The sequence below is a fragment of the Urocitellus parryii genome, chromosome 15 (genome assembly GCF_045843805.1).
Source record: "Urocitellus parryii isolate mUroPar1 chromosome 15, mUroPar1.hap1, whole genome shotgun sequence".
NCBI classification, from domain to species: Eukaryota; Metazoa; Chordata; class Mammalia; order Rodentia; family Sciuridae; genus Urocitellus; species Urocitellus parryii.
This window is the reverse complement of record NC_135545.1, coordinates 4,201,566-4,224,394: the sequence shown is the minus strand read 5'-3', so window position 1 is coordinate 4,224,394 and position 22,829 is coordinate 4,201,566. Positions and strand designations below refer to the sequence as shown.

General features: G+C 45.6%; 1 protein-coding gene and 1 pseudogene across 1 annotated transcript; one reads left to right on the top strand and one right to left on the bottom strand.

Moving 5' to 3' along the window:
* The first annotated feature begins 342 nt into the window (after positions 1–342).
* Positions 343–10,233, top strand: LOC113178622 (uncharacterized). Its single transcript, XM_077793182.1, has 5 exons — positions 343–546; positions 4,120–4,207; positions 6,653–6,779; positions 7,198–7,326; positions 7,856–10,233. Exons 2-5 carry the CDS (start codon positions 4,139–4,141, stop codon positions 8,911–8,913), a joined length of 1,383 nt encoding a protein of 460 aa, XP_077649308.1. The 5' UTR covers positions 343–546; positions 4,120–4,138; the 3' UTR covers positions 8,914–10,233.
* Positions 10,234–19,948: 9,715 nt separating this feature from the next.
* On the bottom strand, positions 19,949–22,264 carry LOC144250396 (vomeronasal type-1 receptor 4-like; annotated as a pseudogene).
* Between the last annotated feature and the right edge of the window lie 565 nt (positions 22,265–22,829).

Below are 22,829 nucleotides of genomic sequence, written 5' to 3'. Positions count from 1 at the left end.
CCCGCCCCTGGGTTCACTCCCAGGGTTTCTCCGCCGAGGGGGGTCGGTACAACTTCCTGTCCCTGCCGGTCAGCCTTCCAATCCCGCCCACTGGGTGGGTTTCACTCAGTGCGTCCCGCCCTCTCCATCGCCACGCCCCTGTCCCTGAGCCTTGTAATCCCGCCTACTGGGTGGGTTTCACCCAATGAGTCCCGCCTTCTCCATCGCCACGCCCCTTCCGGTCAGCCTTCCGATCTCGCCCAATGGGTTGGTTTCACCCAGTGAGTCCCGCCTTCTGCATCGCCCCGCCCCTGTCCGTCATGTTTCCCGACCCCCGTCACTAGGTGGTTTTGCCCTCTGAGGCCCGCCCTCTCCATGGTACCCTCCCTGCCCGTCAAGCGTTCTGACCCCGCTCACTGGGTGGGTTTTAACCTGTGAGATCCATTCTCTCCTTCGTCAAGCTTCCGGCCCCGCCCACCAACTCCAGGTTCCTCCTTCTTTGCAATCTTCCTTGAGCCCACGCGTCCACCAGGAGCCTCGGAAGTGGATCCGGTCGTCTCCCGGCAAGTGAGTTCCCTGTCTCTGGGCTGTTTGCGCTACTGGGTCGCTGGCGGGTCCGTGGCGGGGACTCGGTCCCCACAGACCTCTGCGTCCCTGCCGCGCGCCGTCCACCTGTAGTCCCCTCGGTCGCCGCGGGAGAGTCGCGTTGGTCTGCGGCCTGGCGCGAGTCCCAGCCAGGGTTGGCCTGGGCCTCTGGACGCCCTGTCCGTCCCCGCTCCCGCCCCGCCGCCCGCAGCCAGTCCGAGCGCGGGTAGTTCTCCACAGAGGGCGCGTCCTGGTCTCCTAATTCTCCCAAGAAGGAGAAAAGGAAATGGAGAAATCTAGAATCTCAATCTCCAGAGACGTGAAGGACAGCCACCTAGGGATAGGGGCACAATGGGGAGGGACCTCAGGCTGAGCAGGGGAGGAGAGGATGGATTATCTGCAGGGATGGCCGAGGACAACTGGTGTTGGGACAAGAAGAGGTGTAACTAGTGACCAGGGCGCCCAGGGCAGAGGCCTAGTGATGTGCGGCCCAGAGCATGCGGACAGGGGCCTGCAGCAGGCAGGGCAGAGGGAGAGAGTGGATGGGGAAGAAAGAGGCAGACATCTGTGGAGATTGGGGACAAAGACTGGGCAGAAAGACTGACTGGAGGTGAAGGGAGTTGCAGGAATGGGGAAGATCAGATGGAGGGAAGGAATAGAGGGAAGAAGGGGAGAAACCAGGAGAGGAGAGAAAAGCCAAGGGAGCAGGACCCAGGATGGGGGAGGAAATCAGAGTGGAGGTGAGAATGGAGATGATCAGAGTGAGGGAGGGAAGCAGCAGTGAAGACAGGGGACCCTGGGTGTGGATGATGACCTTGTAACATATTGATTTCTGTCTCCAATAAGGTAAGTGTAAGTTAAGTTTTTGTTTGTTTGAACTATACAGCTGAAGAAGGGAATGACAAAACTGCTGTTTCTAAGTTTTGTGTGTTCTGCAGTTCTGCGATTAGGATAGCTTCCTTTTGTAGTCTCCTGGGCCCGAAGGCAGTGACTTGAGCCTTTCAGTGTGGGTTACCCTCTTGTGTTTTCCAGAGATGGTGTAGTGTTGGTGTGTAAGATAGGGAAAGCTGAAGTGCAACACTGTGTACAGCACTCTTAACTGTGGTCATCTAAATACATGGGAATCTGTCTCCGTCAGCAAACAGTTCTGTGTCATATACCATCTTAGGTTTCTGTAATTGCATCCAGATCTGGGCATCACTACCTGGAGATAGCATCAAATGCCACTGGTTGAGGGTTTTAGTACCATAATTCCATACACACCCCAGTTCCCATGCCAGTCACATGTCCTGGGTTGGGACCTGAATTCATTGGTAGGCTATCAATTGGAGCTTCCCATGATCCCTGCTCGGGTCTTGTTAATTTGCTGCATGGGGTTATTTCACTTAGGGAAATACTTTATTATGCATACAGTTACACATGGAAGAATATGCTAGAAGACTAACTGAAACCCAGGAGGGGGTTTTGGGCACCATGACTTTTATCCATTATCACACAACGATGAATGACAGCTCCCTATTACAGCATGTGAAGTGAGTGCCTTTGTTGTGGACTTGAACCCCTAATCTATAGGAAGCCATTTTCTTCAATAAATAGGATCGGTACTGAGATTGTGGGACACCAGGAATCTGCCAGTAGGGGAAACCACATATTGCTGAATAGAGGGGAGGCATTTTGTAATGATTGTAAGACAGTAGAAACAGTTGGGATTTTCTTCTGTCTCAGATAGTAAAGGAAAAGGAAAGATAGATTTTACACACACACACCCACACACACATCCCAAATATCCCAGTACCAAAAAATCCCATATAAAATATATAAAATGTAATGGGGTTTTTTTTGGTACTGGGAATTGAACCATGGGGGACTTAATCACTGAGTCACATACTTCGTCCTTTTAATTTTTATTTTGAGAGAGGGTGTGGCTAAGTGTCCCATGTTTCCATCTTCCTGGCCCAGCTAAGTAGGTGGGATTGCAGGTGTGCCACTGTGCCTGGCTTAAATGCAGTATCCAATTTCCCTTTTTCATTTCTCTTTTCTGTCAGTAGCACATTGCCCAGTTGATGACTCCCTCTTCTCTTTTCTCTTCTTAGCTGTTAGGACATCTGCATATCTTAAAACTCTCCTTGCATTCATTATGATTCCTCCCTGATCACTTTGGCAATTCCTCTGCTGCCAGGCCCCACCCCCTGTTCTTTGATGGCAGTGCTGCCCCACAGTGAGCCTTGTACCTCTGCTCAGCCTGTCTGTGCCCACTGTCTCTCCTCATCTTTTTGATCACAGCTTTGATACCATTCTCCTCTATAGTACTCCTGGAGACTTCTCCTATGAATATTAGAGTTCTGTGGCCAGTTGTGTCCTCAAGTCCATGCCTGGATGTTAGTGGACCTTTCTACCTTCATGGTCCATCCTGTACTTCTTTAGCTCCCCAGGTGCCTCTCCCCTGTAGTCCTCAGCATTTCAGGTAGGGTGATCCTGTACTTGGGGGTGTTGGCTAGATACTTTGACATATATCAAAATAGCACAATATACTATCATATTGGTAAGTTTTATATCTTCAGAGGTCAAAAGCAAAGATCACATGTATTTTTTCAGACAGGCAAGGAAACCTGAGTGCACACTGTTCTTGAGGCTTGGGAAAGATGTGGGAAGACCTGGGTCCTGGTTGTTCTGCTGCCTCAGGGCCTCTGCTGCTCAGCCACCCAGGCCTCTTTCCTTTTCCTGGTAGCAGTTTGCTTAAGCCTCAGGGCCTTCACTGGGTCTTGACCCTTGTCTAGGCCTCCTAGACACTGGGCTGCAGGTGGTCAACACCTCAGGTCTTTGTTCTGATGTTATCTGCTGCATGGAGACTCCTGTGACTGTCCCCCAGCTCCTGTAACACTCCAGCCACAACCTGCCCCACCTCTGGTCCATGCAGCCTACTTTGCATATTTCTTTCTGTTCCTTCACCATCCCCTGTCTGGATCCTCCTAAGAACAAGGTTCCAAGAGAGGGGCAGAGCTAGAAGGTGGGTAGTGGGCTGGGCTTGCCCCTAATGGGGGTACTTAATCCTGGGTTCCAAGAGAGTCCCGAGTCATTTTGCAATAATTCTACTAACTGGATGTGCCATTCAGGGGTGAGGATGTTACCCAGTTTTAATAATACTGAAAAATAGTTGATTTTCTTCTCTGTGCAGCACTGAGTAACTGGCTCTGTGTCCTCCATCCTGGGGACTAAGATCAGTCTGAGATCCCAGGAAAGGTGAGGGAACACTGTGCTGTGGTTCAGTTTGGTCAGGGCCAGGCTGTGCGCTGAAGGGAGCCCAGTGCTGCCCAGCTCCCCACTGCTGCAGCCTGTGTGTGCTTCACCAGCAGGGAGACCAGGCCCAAAGAGAGGAGTAACAGAAGTCTCCTGTGCACCTTCCTGCAGGAGTTTACTACTGTGCCTGGGTCACTCTAAAGGGTGGGCAGAAGGGGACCGTCTTCTCACATGCTGAGGTCCTCCCTGTGTGTGTGGCTGTGGCACAGGAACGGTGTGATGATTCTGAGCCTTAAACAGTCCGTTTCCTCCTTCCAGGATTGAATGGTAAAGACTCATGTTATCTGAGGAAACAGCCCTGAAGAGGAGGAGGAAAGGAAAGGAGTCAGGAATGGCTGTCACTGAGGTACAGTGATGCTGTCAGGTGGTCCTGAGTCCCCTGTGCAGTGCTGGGCCTGGGAGCTGCTGGCCTCCCGTGACTCTGTGGCCTCCTGCCTGTCAAGTGTGCCTGCACTCCCCTGGGCCTCCCTTACCCCAACCTCTGTGCTTAGATTCCATCCCACTGTGACCTGGTGGCAGGGAACCCATGAGGAGATTCCACCGGGTGTGGCCCTGGGAATCCTCTGTCATTTTTGTTGATCTTTTAAAAAAGTGAGTGTGCTGTTTGGTGGTGTCCCTGTCCTCCACACCAGTTCTCTCACTCTAGTGCTCATTGTTTCCTGCCTTTTTCTTCTGTTGCCTTCAGTTGGCTCTTTCCCCTGGAGGTGTATGCTTAGTTGACCTGGGTTTCTTCCTCCTTGTGGTGAAGTTTCACTACCCTAAATTCTTTCTTTTGTTTTCTTTTTTTCTTCCTCACTGCATTTCATCAGTTTTGGTGTAGTTTTTTTATTTTTTATTTTTTTTATTTTGCTTTTGTTTCAGATATTTTCTGAATCTTTTTCCTGTTTACCATTGGTTGGTTAAGAATGAGGTGTTTCATTTTCCCTTATTTTGGGGTGTTTATTTTTCTTCTGCAATTGGCTTCTGTATTTATTCCATTGTGCACAGAAAGAAAATTGGGGTCCTTATAGGCTTCTGAAACTGAATGTTAAGATTTGTGACCTAATGTGTCTCAAATGAAAAAATAGATGTCTGTAGTAGCTTAGTGGTAAATGTCCTGATGTCAGTCTTCCAAAACCAAAAAACAAACAAAAAAAAAGGCGTGGAGTTGGGGGGCGGGGCTGGCAGTTTTATTCAGTGGTGAAGCACCCAGGTTCATTGTCCAGTACCATAACTAAATTTTATGAATTTTTATGTGAATTGTCTACCTTCAGCCCCAACTTCCAGTTGGTTCTGCACAGACCTCTTTTTCCTATGGACTGCTTTGGCTGCACAGTGTCCTGCAGCACAGTCTGTGAACACAGTGACTCTGAGCATCCTGACTCCTGTTTCTTTCTTTCTTAGAAATTGAAATCAGGCCCTTCTACCATTGAGTTATATCCTCAATCCCTGTTGTCTTGTTTTTTTCTTTTTTATAGTTAGAGTCTTGCTTCATTGCTGAGGTGATATTGAACTTCTGATCCTCTTGCCTCTTCCTCCTGGGTCAGGATTACAGCTGTGTACCACTGTGGCTGGTACTATGTGTTTCCTGCAGGGGAGAAATGTATACAGATTTAGGCAGTATCTTGTCTTAAGGAAAATTAAAGGAAAACACAACTAGGAGATATAACATTCTCAGAAATACCAGAAAATATGAACACACAGGGAAAGCAAGCTCAGTTTCTCCCTATATACCTTCCGCACACAGAAAGCTTCTGTAATCCTGAATAAGTGAGGGTTTTTGCCCATATGCTAAGAATGCAGTTCTTCAGAGGGCACTTGTCATTTCACCTAATTCAGACACTGTCTGTGTAGATACATGGTGGATCCCACCAGCTGAGGTCTCTGTCCCACAAAATGGGCCCCTTTTCAGAGGCCTGCAAAAGTATTGCCCATGATTCAGAACGACTTTCTATAAATGGGGCTTCCTTCATCCCCTCACATTCAAAAAGTGGTTAGAGTGCTTCCTAAAACTGTCAAGTACTTTACTTTCATTTGCCTTGTGGTAATGCCTGTTCAGAAGAGACAGGTGAACACGCAGATGGAAGAGGTGCATAGCCAAGGTGTGGGCAAAGGACGTGGAGCTCACATGACTTTGCGTGGTGCGCCACCCTCCAGGACCCTCCACCCATGCGTTGATCTGAACACCCTTTCACCCCGTCCTGTTGAGATTTTATGGAGGCTCCATTATGTAGGCAGGCTTGATTACATCCTGGGTGATGGTGATCAGTTGGGACTTCAGTCCCTCTCCCTTCCCTGGAGGTGGATGGCAGGACTGTGTTACAACTGCCTCTCCTGCCTGTGGCTTTGTGGGGAGAAGCCCCTTCGTGATGCTCTCTAGGGGGCTTTGGCACCTGTCTTGTCACTAGCACAAAAACCTTTCTTAGCTCTCCAGGGATTCCGGGTGGACATCAGGAGACAGACAGATACCAAATGTGTGTTTACAACCTCACAGTGCAGCTCTTCTCACTTGAATCAGTTGCATGCTTACACTTCTCCTCCCTTCTCATTTCACTTTAGTTTACTTCTTTGCAGTAATGGGGTTGAACCTAGGTCCCCTCTGCCATTACATCCCTACTCCTATGTTCTTTATTCTCAGAGAGGATCTTGCTATGTTTCCCAATCCCACCTACAATTTACAATGCTCCCACCTCAGCCTGGGGATAGCTGGGATACAAGCATGTGCCACCATTTCTGGGCTCTGTGGTTCACATTTTGCATGAAGATTGTAACTGTCCCCAGTGCCCCATTGTGAAGTCTGTTTTAATTTCAGGGTCCGCTGACATTCAGGGATGTGGCCATAGAATTCTCCCAAGAGGAGTGGAAGTGCCTGGTTCCTGCTCAGAGGGCTTTGTACAGGGACGTGATTCTGGAGACCTACAGGAACCTGGTCTCCCTGGGTGAGCTTGACTTCCCCTAATGCTGGGGTCTGCCCTGTATATCGTAGCATTTCCCTTTTGTCTTTGGGATTCTCTACATTGACTAATTGAAGTCCTGTTGCCTGTGAAAGACGCTCCACAGTACATCCTCTGTTCTTTGTTCCCTTTCTTCAGGTGTTCTGTCCCCTTCATGATACTGCAGTGGTGCTTCCAGAGCTGAAGCACAATATAAAGCCCAGAGCCAACTCTTAAAATATCCAGTTCCCCGTTTTCTATTTCTGTGCTTTTGATTCAGTGGTTCTAGGAAGAGAGGTAGATACCTGCATGATATAGTGAAGTATTTTCTGTATCCCTCTGTAATGTCCTCTTCCTCACTTGCAGATAGGGCTGGGTTGTGGAGAAGCCACAGTGCATCACCTTCCTTTCTCTTTACAAGCAGGAATGTGTCCTTCAGACCTGAGTGTCCTCTCCTGGTTGGCGCAAGGGAGGGAGCTCTGGACTGTGAATGGCCCAGAGGAAATATCCAGGCCTGCAAATGAGTGGGCATGTGTGGAGGGTGTGAAAGCAGGTAAGAGCTCACATGGGCAGAGAGGCAGCTGCCCACTAAGTAGAGTTGGGGCGCTTTGGCAATGGGAGGGGTCAGGGATAAGGTGAAGTCCATTTCCTGGGCTTTACATGCAAGGAATTTGGTTTCAAGCTCCACTTTCCCCTTTTCCTCCTCTGCTCCTTCTCCCTATTCTCCCTCCTCTAACTTTTCTCTATGTATACATGACGATGACATCCCCTTTGGTATCTTTATATAGTAACGTAACATGATTTTGTAAATTCATTTTTCTTTCCTCCCATTCCTTCCTCCCCCGTGATCTTCTCTGTATCTTTATTGTATCCAGTCACTTCCTCAACTGCCTTTTCTCCTTTATTTTGGACTAGTTTCTATATATGAGAGCAAAAGTTTAACCCTTAATTCTTGAGTCTGGCTTATTTTACCTCTTTCAATGTTTCTTTCCTACTACCCCACCAAAGAATTCCTTTGATTGTCAAAGGAAACATTTCTCATAAATATGAACATGATCTTATAGATTCTTTATCATTTGTAGAAGAACCGCAAACAAACATTCCTGCAGCTCCATACAAATGTAATGAGCTTGAAAAATCCTTTAATCAAGAATCACACCGTACTATACATCAGACAATCTGTACTGGAGAGAAACAATTTACTTGTGAAATATGTAGCAAAGTCTTCAATAAAAAATCTTATCTTACAAGTCATCTTAGAATTCATACTGGAGAGAAACCTTACAAGTGTAATGAGTGTGGGAAGATGTTCAATAAAAGTTCACACCTTGGAAAACATCGGAGAATCCACACTGGAGAGAAACCTTACAAGTGTAATGAGTGTGGGAAGATGTTCAGTAGAAGTTCACACCTTGGAAAACATCGGAGAATCCACACTGGAGAGAAACCTTACAAGTGTAATGAGTGTGGGAAGATGTTCAATGACAGTTCATACCTTGGACAACATTGGAGAATTCACACTGGAGAGAAACCTTTCAGATGTGATGAGTGTGGCAAGGTCTTCCGTAACAAATACTACCTTGCAAACCACCGGAGAATTCACACCGGGGAGAAACCTTACAAGTGTGATGCATGTGGCAAGGTCTTCAGTCACATTTCAAACCTGGCAAGTCATCGTAGAATCCACACTGGAGAGAAACCTTTCAAATGTAATGTGTGTGGCAAGGTCTTTAGTCGTAACTCATACCTCATTCAACATGTGATAATCCACACTGGGGAGAAACCGTACAAATGCAATGAGTGCGGCAAGGTCTTCAATAAAGAATCAATCCTTACAAGTCATCGTAGAATTCACACCGGAGAGAAACCTTACAAGTGTAAAGAGTGTGGGAAGAGCTTCAGTCAGACTGCACATGTTACACAACATCGGAGAATCCACACTGGAGAGAAACCTTTCAAATGCAATGAGTGCGGCAAGGTCTTCCTACAAAAATCAGTCCTTATAAATCATCAAAGAATCCACACTGGAGAGAAACCTTTCAAATGCAATGATTGCGGTAAGGTCTTTAGTCAGAAATCAAACCTTACAATTCATCTTAGAATTCATACTAGAGAAAAACCTTACAGTTGTAAGGAGTGAGGGAAGGTCTTCAATCACATTTCACACCTTGCACAACAAGAGAATTCACACTGGAGAGAAACCTTTGAAATGCAGTGAGTGTGGCAAGGTCTCCATCCTCAACTGAGACCTAGCAAGACAGCTGATGATAATTCATACTGGGAGATGTCTTACAAATGCAATGAATGTGATAAGGTCTTCAGTTGCAGTTCACGTCTTGCTTATTATCACAGGATCCGTACTGGGGAGAAACCTTAAAAATGCAATGAGTGTGGCAGTGTTTTTAGTCACAAGTCATCCCAAGCTAGTAATCAAAGAATCCACATTGGAGAGAAATCTTTCAAATTCAGTGAGTTTGAAAAGATCTTCAGTTGCAACTCATACCTAACAGAGCATCAGATAATTCATACTGGACAGAAGACCTACAAATGAAATCTATGTGGCAAGGTCTTCAGTCTGAATCATCCCTGAGACGACACTGGAGGATCTATACTGGAGAGAAGGCTTCGATATGTAATCAGTGTGCAAGGGCCTCACTTGTCATCCCAACCGCGTCACTAGGAGGCAGGAAAAAGATTAGTTTCTGGCCTCGCATACTGTGGAAAAATTACATAATGTTTTATAACTCAGGACATATCAAAGGGCAGGCACCTTTGAAAAGGCCCAGTTATCTTCATGTTATAAAGTGTCTCATTCTTTGAGATTTCTTGGAAAGTATCCTGCTCGTCTTGGGTTCTGTGCCTTCCTTACGGGTCTTTCACAGCTGTGTCCAGAAAGGCACCCATAGGAGTAAAGGTCTTACTTCGTGAAACGAAGATCCCTGTTGTCCTTGCTCCTGGAGTAGGAGGACACTGCCTATTAAAATTCAGTATTGCCTGCACCAAGAAATATTTCAAAGGGACTGATCAGGATGTAGAATTGAGATATCCGTTATCCTGCCTGGGGTGGCCTGTGCACCCTTGTCCATATTGTCCATAGTGGGATGAGGTAAGGAACACTCTACAAACTACCTGAAGTGGGACAGCCAAGACTGCAGAGAATGGGCTTTTTATCGGAGGAGAGGAGTGTGTTCTTAGGGCCTGATTATGTCCAGGAAGAATGCAGGGAAATGATGGCCACTGCTGCATTTAATGGCCATAGCTGTTTAGCACAGTTGGTGACTAATTGTCTCATTCTTGGAACTGAAAAGTTATCAGAGAGAAGAGATGAACTAAAGAACCACAACAGCACATGCTTCATGAGGATCCACCTTTACCTGCTGAGGTTACATTTGCTGCTGATTTATTCAGAGTGTACCATAGATTTCATATGGTAGTTAATAAAATCTAATTTTTCACATAAGTATCAGTGGATTGTGTTTCTTCTACAACAGTTTTGTTCCACCTCAGTTGGTTCTTTATACTGGAAACTTAACATGCACCATTAGATTCCTAAGGTTCAAAGAGATTTATAAGAGGTTTTTTTTTTTTTTTTTAAATTTCCCTGGTGGATCAAACAACATATAATCTTGGGAACAGATAAACATGTTTTGTACTTGAGTTATTCCGTGCTCTGCCCTCGGGTAAGTATGTGAGTAGGATGAAAGGCTCCCAGAAGCTTGGTGTCAGATATGGACATCCAAGAGCCTGTGTCATTGTTGATGAATGTGCATCTCTCATACTTCCTTTTCCTCTCTTCCCTCCCCTACTACTGGGCATTAAGCACAAGGCCTCTCTACCACTGAGGGACATCCCTAGCCCCTTTATTTATTTTATTTTGTTCCTTTTATTTCAATTCTGGGATAAGTCCTTGCTGAGTTACTGCTGGGCTTGAACATGGATCATCAACCCTCAATCTGACTAGCCCTTGGGATTACCAGCATACACCACATTATTAGTGTGTTTCTAAATGTGTCTCTTATTGGGCAAGTAAGACACACAGAATGCACCTTTTTCCATAAAGCAAAAATAAAAATAGAGTAAGGGTATGTAATCAGATGAGCATTAAAGATGAATGCCAGAAAATTTCGTAGCATACATAGTGGGTTTTGTTAAGTTTGTACTCTGATCCTCATGAGTGTTAACTTCTTACCACCTGACCAGAACTGCCTTAAGCACCACCCACATCAGGTTAGTTCATCAAGGATGCCAATACCATAGCCTGAAATGTCCATCACACAACGAGGCTTGGTGGGGTGGTGGTGGTGGTGGTAGACCTAAGCTGTTCTTGAGGTCCCTGAGGACAGGGAATAGTGCCTGGCTTGTGTTGTGACAGTGAGGCTTGAATGTGGGCACCTGGGTGTGCTTCAGACTTTAGCTGCTGCTGAGGAATTTATCATCTCCTTAGCCAGGGGGAGAGGAGGGACAGTGGTGACAAGGATGGGGTATGCACAGTCCAGCGTCAAAGGCTAGTCAAGTTCTGTGGTCCCTGAATGTTTCATCTTGGTTCTCCTTGCTTGTTGTTTGGGAGGCTCCAATTTCTTCATGCTCATGGTTTTCTGTATTCCATCTGCTGTAACACAGCTGCCATCGCACAGTGAGGTTGTTGGAAATGTTTTGAAAAATCTCCCTAGATCAACCGCCTAATACATGTGTATAATACTGCAGTGAAGATGTTTGGAAATGATAAGTGATCCATATGATTAAACAGTTTTACCAGAAGAGTATTTTTCCCGAGGGATAATATCTTACTTTCAGAATATGATATAAGCAAATATGTTACATGGTTTATTTTTATTTCATAATTATTTTTCCTCATCATTTGCTCCATCACTGATATGCATGTTACAGCATATATTGCTTTCATTTGTTCCAAGAAACGTTCAGGGGTTTACAAATGAATGTGCTTTATTGAGACTGGATTTTGTGACATAGAGGTGGTCCCTAGGTGTCACTAGGAGGTCTGCAGTGATGGAGGAAGGCCTCTTCACACCTGCACAGGAGCAAAGGGGCTTAATCAGTGCAAGAGGGTGAGCTGATGTCTTCCTGATTCAATCTGGGCAAATCGTATGACTTAAGAAATTTGAGATGAGTTCAATGTCTTGTATTTTTTGAAGTATAAGTTTTCAAATTAATTTTTGATTATCCTCTGTATTCTGGTAGTGTCTGTAGTGATATTACCTTTCTCACCATGTATGCTGGTGATTTGAGTTTTCTCTTGCCTTCTTTTTGTTAGTGTAGCTAAGGGTCTGTCAATTTCTTTTTATTTTTTCAAAGAACCAACCTTTTGTCAATTTTTTTCAATTGTTTCTTCTGTTTCAATTTCATTGATTTCAGCTCTAATTTTAATAATTTCTTGCCTTCTACTGCTTTTGCTGCTGATTTGTTCTTCTTTTTCTAGGGCTTTGAGATGTAGTGCAAATATCCAAATGAAAGAAGGCAATCTGAAAGACTACACACTGCAGAGCTCTTATCTACTTGATATTGAGAAATAGGCAATTTTAGACACACCATGAAAAGATCAATCAGTGGTTGTTAGTGGTTTGGAGGAAGGAAGGGATAGATGGATAATGCACAGGGGATCTTTAGGATGCTGCAACTTCAGTATGATGTAGTAAAATGGATCTATAACACTATGAATTTTCCAATTCCAAAAAGTGAACTCCAATGTAAAGTATGGATCTTAGCCCATAATTATCTATATATAGTTTTTTAACTGTGATATAGACCATAATAATGGAAAAATGTTACAATCATGGACTTTGAATGCACAGAAAAGGTATGAGAAATCCTAACTATAGGCTTATTTGTTCTGTAAATATAGATTGCTTTTAATAATCAAATATAAATTTAAAAGCTATAATGCACCCAGCCAAGTGACTATTACCTTGGAAATGCAAGGTGCATTCACTCTTTGATGAGCAGTATCATTCACAACAAGAACCAGCTAATGGAGAAAAAACTCATTAGGGCATGAAGATGATAAGAGCATTGGACAGCACTCCTCCTGCATTCAAGATAAAACCTCTCAGCAGATGCTACACTTCCCTGATAGTACTGTTAACCACCTCCCTCTGTGGCCCCACCCAGAATAAAACCACAGACCTATAGCCCTAAACCTCCTCTAGGACCCTCAGGCCCAGCATCCTGCAGAGCTTTAGATACAGAGGTGATGGCTGTCCAGGACGAGGTTGCCTCCCAATTGCACTGTACCTGGACAGTACTGCAGTGGCCACTGTCCACCAGCAACCCTAACTTAGATGACAGGATGGGTGGACAGCAAGTACACTCCTGTGGTCTGCACTCTAGGGACAGCCCTGAAGGTGACCCAAGAAAGGTGGTTTCTGCTGTGGACTCTTCTTAATCACAGCCACTAGATGAGCTGTGGTGAGCAGGTGGCCAGGTCCTCCCTCTGGTCCTCTGGAAGGCCCGGCTCTGAGAGGATGTGCTGAGTTCTGGGCAATGGAAACTCTTCACAGTATCCATAAGCAGCAGAGGAAGCAGGGTCCAGAGGACTAACAGGGACTTGTGGGTCAGACTGGGTGGGCGCACTCAGGTGAGCGCCAGAGGGTCAGGGTCAGAGGACCCTGTGGGAATCCTTGGCATTATGTGCAGGCCAAGGTCCTCCAGCACCCTGGGGTTCAGATGTCTGTGGGCTCCAGGGGAGCTGTTCTGCAGGCAGGAGGACCAGTGATTGGGTACTGAAGCTGCTGCTTGGGAATCCTTTGGGAAAGTCATGACTGCAGGACTTCTTTGAGCTGTGGTGCAGACTGGCCTGGTGTATCCACTGGCTCCAAGGACATGTGATCCTGCTGTCAGCCCGAGTGCATGCATCTGTGGATGTGGAGGTCTAGCCTGAGAAGAAAGTAAATGGTCCACAGTGGATTGCTTACATCAGTCATCCTGACAGCTCTACAGTGAGCCCAGGAAGGGAGCGGAGACCCAGGTAGGGCACCATTTTAAAAACAGCCTTTTGCAGCCAGGAGTCAGGCCTGGAGTATCCTGTAAGCATCTTCTGGTATCTGTCCAAATGCCTGAGCTATTGGAAGCTTCTCCTCTGCCCTGGATGTCTGCAGGGCCACAATGTATGCAACAGGTGCCAAGCTAAAGTGAACAGTGTGTGCTGCAGAGTCAGGCTCTGGGAGGAAAGGAGACCCTTGAGGTTCACTCCCTTACACGTCTGGCTACATCCTCCATCCCTCCATTGCTGTGACCTTTAAAAATGCATAAGCCTTCATTGCCCTTCACTTCCTCCCACGGTTTCTAATATATATTCCCTGGACCCATATTCTGTAACCTTTTTAAAAACAAAGAAACAACCCCAACAACAAAAACCAGGACAAAACAGAAAACTTTTTTCCCTGTTCCAGGGACCACAGTCTGACCACAATCCTCCTTGCCTTCAGTTGCTCCTGCAAACTCTTGTCACTTGTCTTCCTTCCCCTTCTCTGTATCCACTCCCAAATCTAGTGTCAGCCTGTTCCTTGTGTCCTCTGCCTAACACCCTCAAATCCACAGTGCTCAACCTCCAGCCACCTCCGCTCCTCTGTGAAGTGCTTGCTGCCCCTGACCACCATCCACCACCCTGCAGCCCTGCCCCTTGCTCCTAGGTGCTTCAGTGCACTCACAACCAGGGGCCCCACTCTCAGGCTCCCTCCCTTCCTGTGCACATCCTTCCTCCCTCCCCATGTCTGTCCCCTCCCCAGGCTCCATCTCCTTTGCTTACACTCTGGATCCACCTCAGTCACTGTCCACCAAGGTGGGCTCCTCCTCTCCTGATCTTTGCCCACAGCAGGTCTCCACATGCTTCCCACTGACCATTGGCCCCCATTGCCAATGTCTTGTGTTGCCATCACACCCTTGTTCCTGTCACCTTGCCATCCACCCACCTGGAACCCAGTGGGTTTATGCCTGTGACTTCCTGGCCCGCTCCTCCCTTTGTAGTCATAGCCTGGCATTGGCCTTAACCTTGGAGCAACACGTGACATGCTTCTGCCTTTCCCCCTCTCTCCCCTCCATCATCTTTAGACCTGGCCCTCCAGGCTCACTGCTCCACCATCTCACATCTGTCATCCATTTCTCTGTGTCCTGTGCTCCCTCTTGTCCATCACACAGCCGTGCTCTGTCCCTCCCTCAACACTTCACTGTTAACAGTGGCCCTGGGTGTTTGTAGTAAATGCCCTTGAGTGCCAGGGCTCACAGGTGAGGGAGTGCTGAGGCAGCCACTGGAGGAAGGTGAGGCCTGAGCCTCTCGGCAAGCCTCCAGGCAGGTTCCAGAGCGAGCATTCCCCAGGATGTGCATGGCCAGCTCCACCTCCGTCCTCATCCCTGGGCCTCCCTTTATATCCTCTGCATTCTCATCACATGAAAGTTTTTATTTTTTGACGGGGAGGGAAGTCTATTCATTCCACACATAACCCAGCTACTAGCTGGGTCTAGTTTTAATCTAGCATTTACCACATCTCTTCCACAGCCTCTAAGTGTTGACCATTCCCTAGGAATTTGTGATAATACCTGAGGGGTTGGCTTTTCCATAAAATTAGACTTTGCCTTAAATAAGCAAAGCCTTAAAACCCAAGCTCCTTCAACATTTCAAAAAGGGTCTATTTTCACAGAGAAAACCCAGCAACTCATGTGGCCTTCTGAGAAGATAGCATATGGGTGACAGGCAAGGACACAGATATCAGGGCAATGGAGGGCAAATAAACTAATGTCCTATTATAAATGCTTTTCCTGAAAGTCCCTCCATGATGCTGTTGCCCAGGAAGCCTCATGTGTCTTCCCCTCCCCCTTTTCTGTTCTCCACCTCTGGGACCTGCTGTGATCTTTCCCAGGTCTGTCTCTGCCTGCACCAGAGACTTCTCTCTTTATAGGCGAATTGGTTCTCCTGAGAATACAACCTAGCTTAAATACATACATTTATTTTTATTTAGAGAGTAATAAATGCTACTTTTTAAGATGTAGGTAAGACTTGTCCATGTTTCTACCTGTTTTAAACCTAGATGTGAATATTTTCACAAAATGTGAAACTCTTGTATGGATCCCAGCTGAAGAGGTATGATTCCTAGATGAGAAACCATGTCCTTCCTTTCCTTGTGGCATAGCTGGAGCAGGAGCATTGTGCTCCTACCAGCTTTGCTTTCTTCCACCCAATGTGCCGCAATCTGGCTGGGCACAAAGTAACCGAGCCACCACAAAAGCCTTGTAGATTCAAACAGCAACTCTTTATTCCGGAACTCTCACCCACTCTCTACACACACTACCTGGGAAATACACTCCCTCCACCGGGCTCTGTGTACCAATTTTCTCAGAACCCCTGGAGAACTCAGTGGGAACTCCAAAGGAGCTGGTGCCTGAGGCAGCAGGATACACCCTAATCCCAGCAGGATCAGCCCTATTCCCAGCAGGGTCCACCCTAAACCTGGAGCCACCCTAATCCCTGAGCAGGGTCACCTTTCAACCCCAAATGCCATGCATCATTCCTACTTGCCTATGGCTCTCAGTGTGCAGTGGCCCAGGTGGAGGCTGCACAGGAAAGAAGTTTGCATCACATCAGATCTATCCCCCTCCTTCAGGACCATGTGGGTCCCACCTTCAGCCAGCTGAAGGTGCCCTTTAGGGTTGGAAAGTCAGGTGTCTCTTCTATCCATTCTCTATTGATGTTTTCAGTATGAAGAACAATTAAATTCCTGAACATTGTAGAAAAACATGAAATTATGTTATATGGTACAATTAGGCAACTTTTGACATATATTTTGGTACTGAGGACTGAACCTGGGGGTGCTTTACCATTGAGTGACACTGAGCTTCCTCCCAACCCCTTTTCTTTTTCAGTTTTGAGACAGAGTCTTGCTAAGTTGTTGAGGCTGGCCTTGAACCTGGAATGCTCCTCTCTCAGCTTCCTGTGTTGCTGGGATTTCATGCACATGCCACAGCACCCAGCAGGACTTTGCATTTTTTATGCAGACAAAACAGAGCCTGGATAAAGTAAGTAGAATGGCTCAGAGCTCATGAGAATAAAGAGGCTGGCAGTGGGAAAACACACCGATATTAGGTCATTGATGTTCACCAACCACCCTGTGGGGTTGGGAAACAGAGCAACATTAACATTTAGTATGGAGGAGAAGGTGTGGAAAGTCACAAAGGAGCCCATCAGGAGAAGGATTCTCTGGGTGGCTCTGGACTCAGGGCAGGATCTGGGGGAAACTTTGATGCTGTGAATGTGCTGAACCCATTGCTTGTGCCTGTATAGAAGGAGAACCATGGAGCCACCGGACCAGATCATGAGCATGGAAAAGACAACCTCAGGAAATACAAACAATGCTGCATATAATGAATTTGGTATTTTGTCACAACTTGCAGAAGTACAGTACCCAAAATCTATGTCAGGTTTTTGCTACTCCATATGCTAAGCACATAGAGAGGAAAAATGAATTCGCCACAATGTACAGGATCCAGCAGAGGGAAATGGAGAAGCCAATGTATTTTGTGACTTTTTTTGAGATGCTTCTAACAGGAGTTCATGGGATTGATCATGATGTTCTGGAAGATGCTCAAAGGCTCTGCTCTACCTAACAGTCCTACCTGTACCTTCAATAGATCTGTACTGTCCTGTTATTTCTGTGTCTTGCTCAGTCCTTGTTTTGGGGAAACCAAGGATGTGGACTTCAACTGGACATCCCAAAGGTAACAGCACTGTTTCTCAGTTGGGCCCAAGGAAGTCCCAGTTCATCCTGCTGTGGGTCAGGGACACCAGTCCTGAGCTGGGGGAAAGCCCCAGGAAATCTGCCTGTGCTGCAGAGACATGGTCAAGGAGCACCTGGCCTCTGCCCTGTCTACAAGCCCCTTTGTGCCCAAGGGAATAAAACCCCAGTTTGAAAACAGAGCTCACATACCACTTGTGCAGGTGGATGGGTTCTGAGGGAGCTGTGGGCCTTGCTGAGTTCTTTCTGGGTCCCTGTCTCAAGTGTTCAAAGAGTGAAATCCACAGGTGGTAGTGGAGTGTGTAAGTAAAAGGAGTGAGATTTGTTTGAATGAGAGGAGAAATATGGAACTCCCATGATGTCAGGGGAACCTGGTGAGGTTTTGTACTAGTCCTGGGGTTTGTGGCTTCTGGATAAAGGCTTTGATCAGAGTCCATATTGAAGAGGTATTAAAAAGTGTTTAGCCAATTGTTAGACTCTCTGCTGAACAGGTGTTGGGAGGGTACCAGGGCTATTGATTGGCCTGTGACTTTCTAACTGGCTCTGCCCTTAAGCACTTGAGTCTGAATTTTTCTATAACTTCCATTTGGGTCCACCCCACTTTCATTTCCCCACCACACAGGGACAAAGGAGTTGACTGGAATGTTCCATCCCATGGGGAGGACTTTATGTTTGAAAAACCTTAATTGAGGCCCACTGTCCTGATTGCCTGGTGATTAAACCTCTTATGTTTTTCAGGGGGTGAAGGTCGACATTCACAAGGGACATGGCAATGGGTTTCCATCCTGTTGGATTATAATATGAAGACAAATATGATCTCCACTTTTAAGATCTAACAGGATAATCCATCTGTCAGGGAACTCTTATGAGTGAAGCCCTGCCTATTGCCCACAGAGCTAAAATCCAGGTGCCTTTTGGAGTTCACATGTGAGCAGTTGCCTGTGTCTTAGCCCTCTGATTCTGCAGAGAGGAGCTCTGAACAGTCTCCGTATGGTCCATGTGGCCTTCACTGGACAGAGTACTCTGGACATTAAACAAACAAACAAGAAATTTCAATGTAATAGGGTGAACAAATATACACCCTCACAACTAGTAGGTAATGCCTTTATGGTATATGCCTAGGGGAACAGAAACAAAAGTCAACCTAGGCTTTGCTGGCAGTCTCTGCAAGGGATCTTAAATTAACCCTAATACTCAGGGTGGAGAAGACCTCCTCCAATTAATAGCAATATCTCCTGTAAGAAGAAGGTCCCAAAATCATGCTCTGAGCACAAGTGACAGTGGGGGAACTTGCTTAAAGTGGGTGGCATTATGATAATGTAAGAGAGAGAGAGCAGGCTCAACAACAGCCTGTGCCCCACCCCCTTGAGTGCACCCTGAGGAGAAAGACTATTGCAGTTTTTGTATATGCCAGCCTTTCCACTCCCTCCTGGGTAGGACTCATCATGTAAGTTAAATGTGCTCCATTAGAAGCACTTCCCAGGAGAAGGGAACAAGGCCTGCTCTGCTGGAGGTCTACTAAACCTGAGTGAGGCCCTTTGACCATGTGGTCTTACCAAGGTTTTCTTTAAGGAGGAGATCACTTGCCGAAGGAAAAATAATTAGTTCCCTTAGGAGAGAGGCATTAGTGGGGATCCATTCTCTTCTGGACAAATTTTTAAAACAGGAATACAGTCAGCCTTGCCAGACACCCTACAATATGCCTGTTCTGTCTCATAAGAAACCTCCCACTGATGAGTACCCATTTGCACCAGACTTGAGAGGTGTTAAATGTTGAGTGTGTAATGCTCATTGCTTTAGGATCTTTCTTTGGCAGAGAAAAAGATGACAAAATGACCAGGCTTGGTTTTCATGAATAACCTAATATATGTGACTAGAGATAAGTATATATCTGAAACTAAATATGTTTGTTTGTATAAGAACTAAGTCTATATCTGATCATTTTCTAAATGTATAAGAGATTTAAAGCTATCCTTTTGTTTTTGCTAGTACTGCTAATCTATACAGATCTATAATTATTGTTATCATAGACTATGGATCCTTAATTTTACTTTGAAAGTGAAACATAGTATAAGGAAATCTCTGTAATTGTGACACTAACCTTACTGGTTTCTCTGTACATTAGATGTATTCATGTTCTTCTAGTATTTAGTCTTTTAAAATGTAAAGCTTAGAAAAGCATTTTACCAAGTTGGTGTTATCCAAACTAAAATCGTCTGTAGAAATACTCTCATTCAGATTTATAAAGAAATAGCAAATTCAAATTCAAACTCCTTCAAATGTTCCCAGAAGAGTTCATTTTCACAGGAAAAGCTCAATGAATCGTGACCTTCTCAAAAGATATCATTTGGGTGACAGTCAGGGACAGGGATATTAGGACAGTGTAGGGCACATAAACAAATAACCTCTTATAATAATCATTTGTCCCCAATGTTCCTCCATGATGCTGTCACCAGGAAGCCTCATGGATCTTCCCCTCCCCTTTGCAGTTCTCCACCTGTGGGACCTGCTCTGATCTTACTAACATCCCTACCTGCACCAGCAACCTCACTGTTGGTAGATGAATTGGTTCTCCTAAGGCTATAACTTAGCCTAAATACATAAATGTATTCTGATGTGGAGAGTGGTAAGTGCTACCTTTTAAGGTTGTAGGTAAGGCATGCCCATCTATCCACCTGTTTTGAAAGACAGCTGTGGGTATTTTCACAAAATGTGAAAGTGTCAGATTATGCTGCAACCCTTGAACAGATCTTAGCAGAAGAGGTGCGACTGAGAAACCAGGCACTTCCTTCCTTGTGGCACAGCAGGAAGCAGGAGGACTGTGCTCCCACCAAATTCCTTTTCTTCCACCAATGGAGGTCAGGGTGTGTGGAGTGGCCCAGGTGGACACTACATAGGAAAGGGTTTGCATCACACTTGAGAATCCCTTAATGAAGGGAAACAAACATTTTAAGGAGAGCTGCTAACAAATCTTCCTTGCTCCTTGCCCCTGAGAGAATATTATCTTTATTTCAGTATGCAGAAAAAAATCCTCTCCTTTATTCCAGGAGTTGATGCTGAATCTGTCTTCCCAAGCTCTGTTTTAACAGGTATCCAACAAAGACTATTTGGAACAAAACTTTTCTGGGAGTTATAAACTTACTGGCGATGCTCAGGAGAATTATCCTCTGAAAAGGTCCACACTTATTTCTCCAGTGCATTTGCTCTAGGCTAACTTTCCAGAGTGTAGCACTTGGTCAACCATGTGATCCAACTGACCTGGAAAGACTGGGAACTCATCCATTCCGTTTGCGTCCAGTAACAGGAACAAGGGTGGCTGTCTACAGGATGCTCTGCATAGGGTGAGGACCACCAGCTCTGTTCCCCTCCACCATGGCCACATGGGTCCCACAGTCAGCCAGCTGAGGACCCCTGTGTCCTTTAGGGTTAGAAAGTCAAGTGACTCTTCCATCCATTTCTTTATTGCTCTTTTCGGTATGAAGAACAATGAAACCCTTGAACATTGTGCAAAAACATGCAATTATGTACTTCTGATACAATGAGACAACTTTTGACTTGTAAAATTTGAAACTGGGGACTGAACCCTGGAGTGATTTACCACTGAGCTTCATCCCAGCTCTTTTTCTTTTTCAATTTGAGACAGGGTCTTACTAACTTGTTAGACTGGCCTCCAATGTGGAATGCTCCTCTCTAAGGTCCCAGAGTTGCTGGGATTTCATGCATGTGCCACAGGACACAGCAAGAGTGAATTTTTATTCAAACAAAGCAGAGCCTGGATAAAGTGGATATAGTAGACTCATGGCTCATGAGAATAAAGGGGCTGACAGTGGGGAAACATAGTGAAATTAGATCATTGGTTTTCACCAACCACCAAACCGAATTGGAAAATAGAGCAATATACAAATTTAATACGGAGGAGAGGGTGTGGAAAATCACAAAGGTGCCCACCAGGACAAGGATTCTCTGGGTGGCTGTGGACTCAGGGCAAGATCTGGGGGGAACTTTGATGCTGTGAATGTGCTGAACCCTCTGCTTGTGCCTGTACAAAAGGAGAACCATGGAGCTACTAAACCAGATCATGAGTACGGAAAAGACAACTTCAGGAAGTACAAACAATGCTGCATATAACGAGTCTATGATTTTATCACGGACTGCAGAAGTACAGTACCCATGATCTCTTTTCTCTGCCAGATTTTCACTACTCCATTTGTTAAATACATAGAGAGGAAAAATGGAATTTACCACCATATACAGGATCCAGCAGAGGGAAATGGAGAAGCCAATGTACTTTGGAGCTTTTCCTTTGAGATCCTTCCAACAGGAGTTCATGGGGCTGATGGTGATGTTCTGGAAGACGCTCAAGAGGCAGGTGATGAAAATGGAAACACTCTTGCCCACTCGCTGCATGTATAGGATGAGTTTGCATCCAAAATTACTGAAGAAATATTTCAACCCAAAAGCTGTCATTGTCTGGGGAATTCCTCTACTGAGAATCAACAAGGAGTTGGCTATGGTCAGGTGCCTGAGAATCAAATCTCAGGACCTCAGTGTACACTCATTGCAGGAAAGAACCAAATGATAATAAAGCAGAGAGAAATTTCCCAGAATTCCAACAGCAGTCTGTGATAAGAATGTCATGCCTATAGCCATGTTGCTGGAGGCCATTTTGTCATTCAGCATATTCTTTAAATTATGACAACAGTCATTCCTCTGAGCTAAATGACTTCTTAAGAATAGCTGTATCCATGCACAGTTGTGAGCACCTGTATCCACAGGCTACCTGCAGAGCTGAAGCAGGAGAATCACTGGAGCCCAGGAATTTGAAGCCAGCCTGAGCAACATAGTGAAATCCCCTTCTTTTTTTTTTTTTAGAGAGAGTGAGAGAGAGAGAGAGAGAATTTTTAATATTTATTTTTTAGTTCTCGGCGGACACTACATATTTGTTAGTATGTGGTGCTGAGGATCGAACCCGGGCCGCACACATGCCAGGCGAGCACGCTACCGCTTGAGCCACATCCCCAGCCCCATGAAATCCCCTTTTCAAAATAATTTTTGACACCAAGAGTAACTTTTATTGCATGCACCTGTGGGATTGCAAAGATCTCAAGATGCACATGTTTCTGGGGATAATTAGCAGTATATTTTATAGAAAAAGTGAGCCTGGATGATCAGATGAGGCTATCCTGTGAGGAGCAATGAAAAGTAGGAGCAAATGCATAGAAAGGATTTAGCATTTAACATTTCCAAATGAACGATATTTGTAGTCTCATTGGCAAAAGAACTTCAATCGCCATCCAAACCAAACAACAAATCAGAT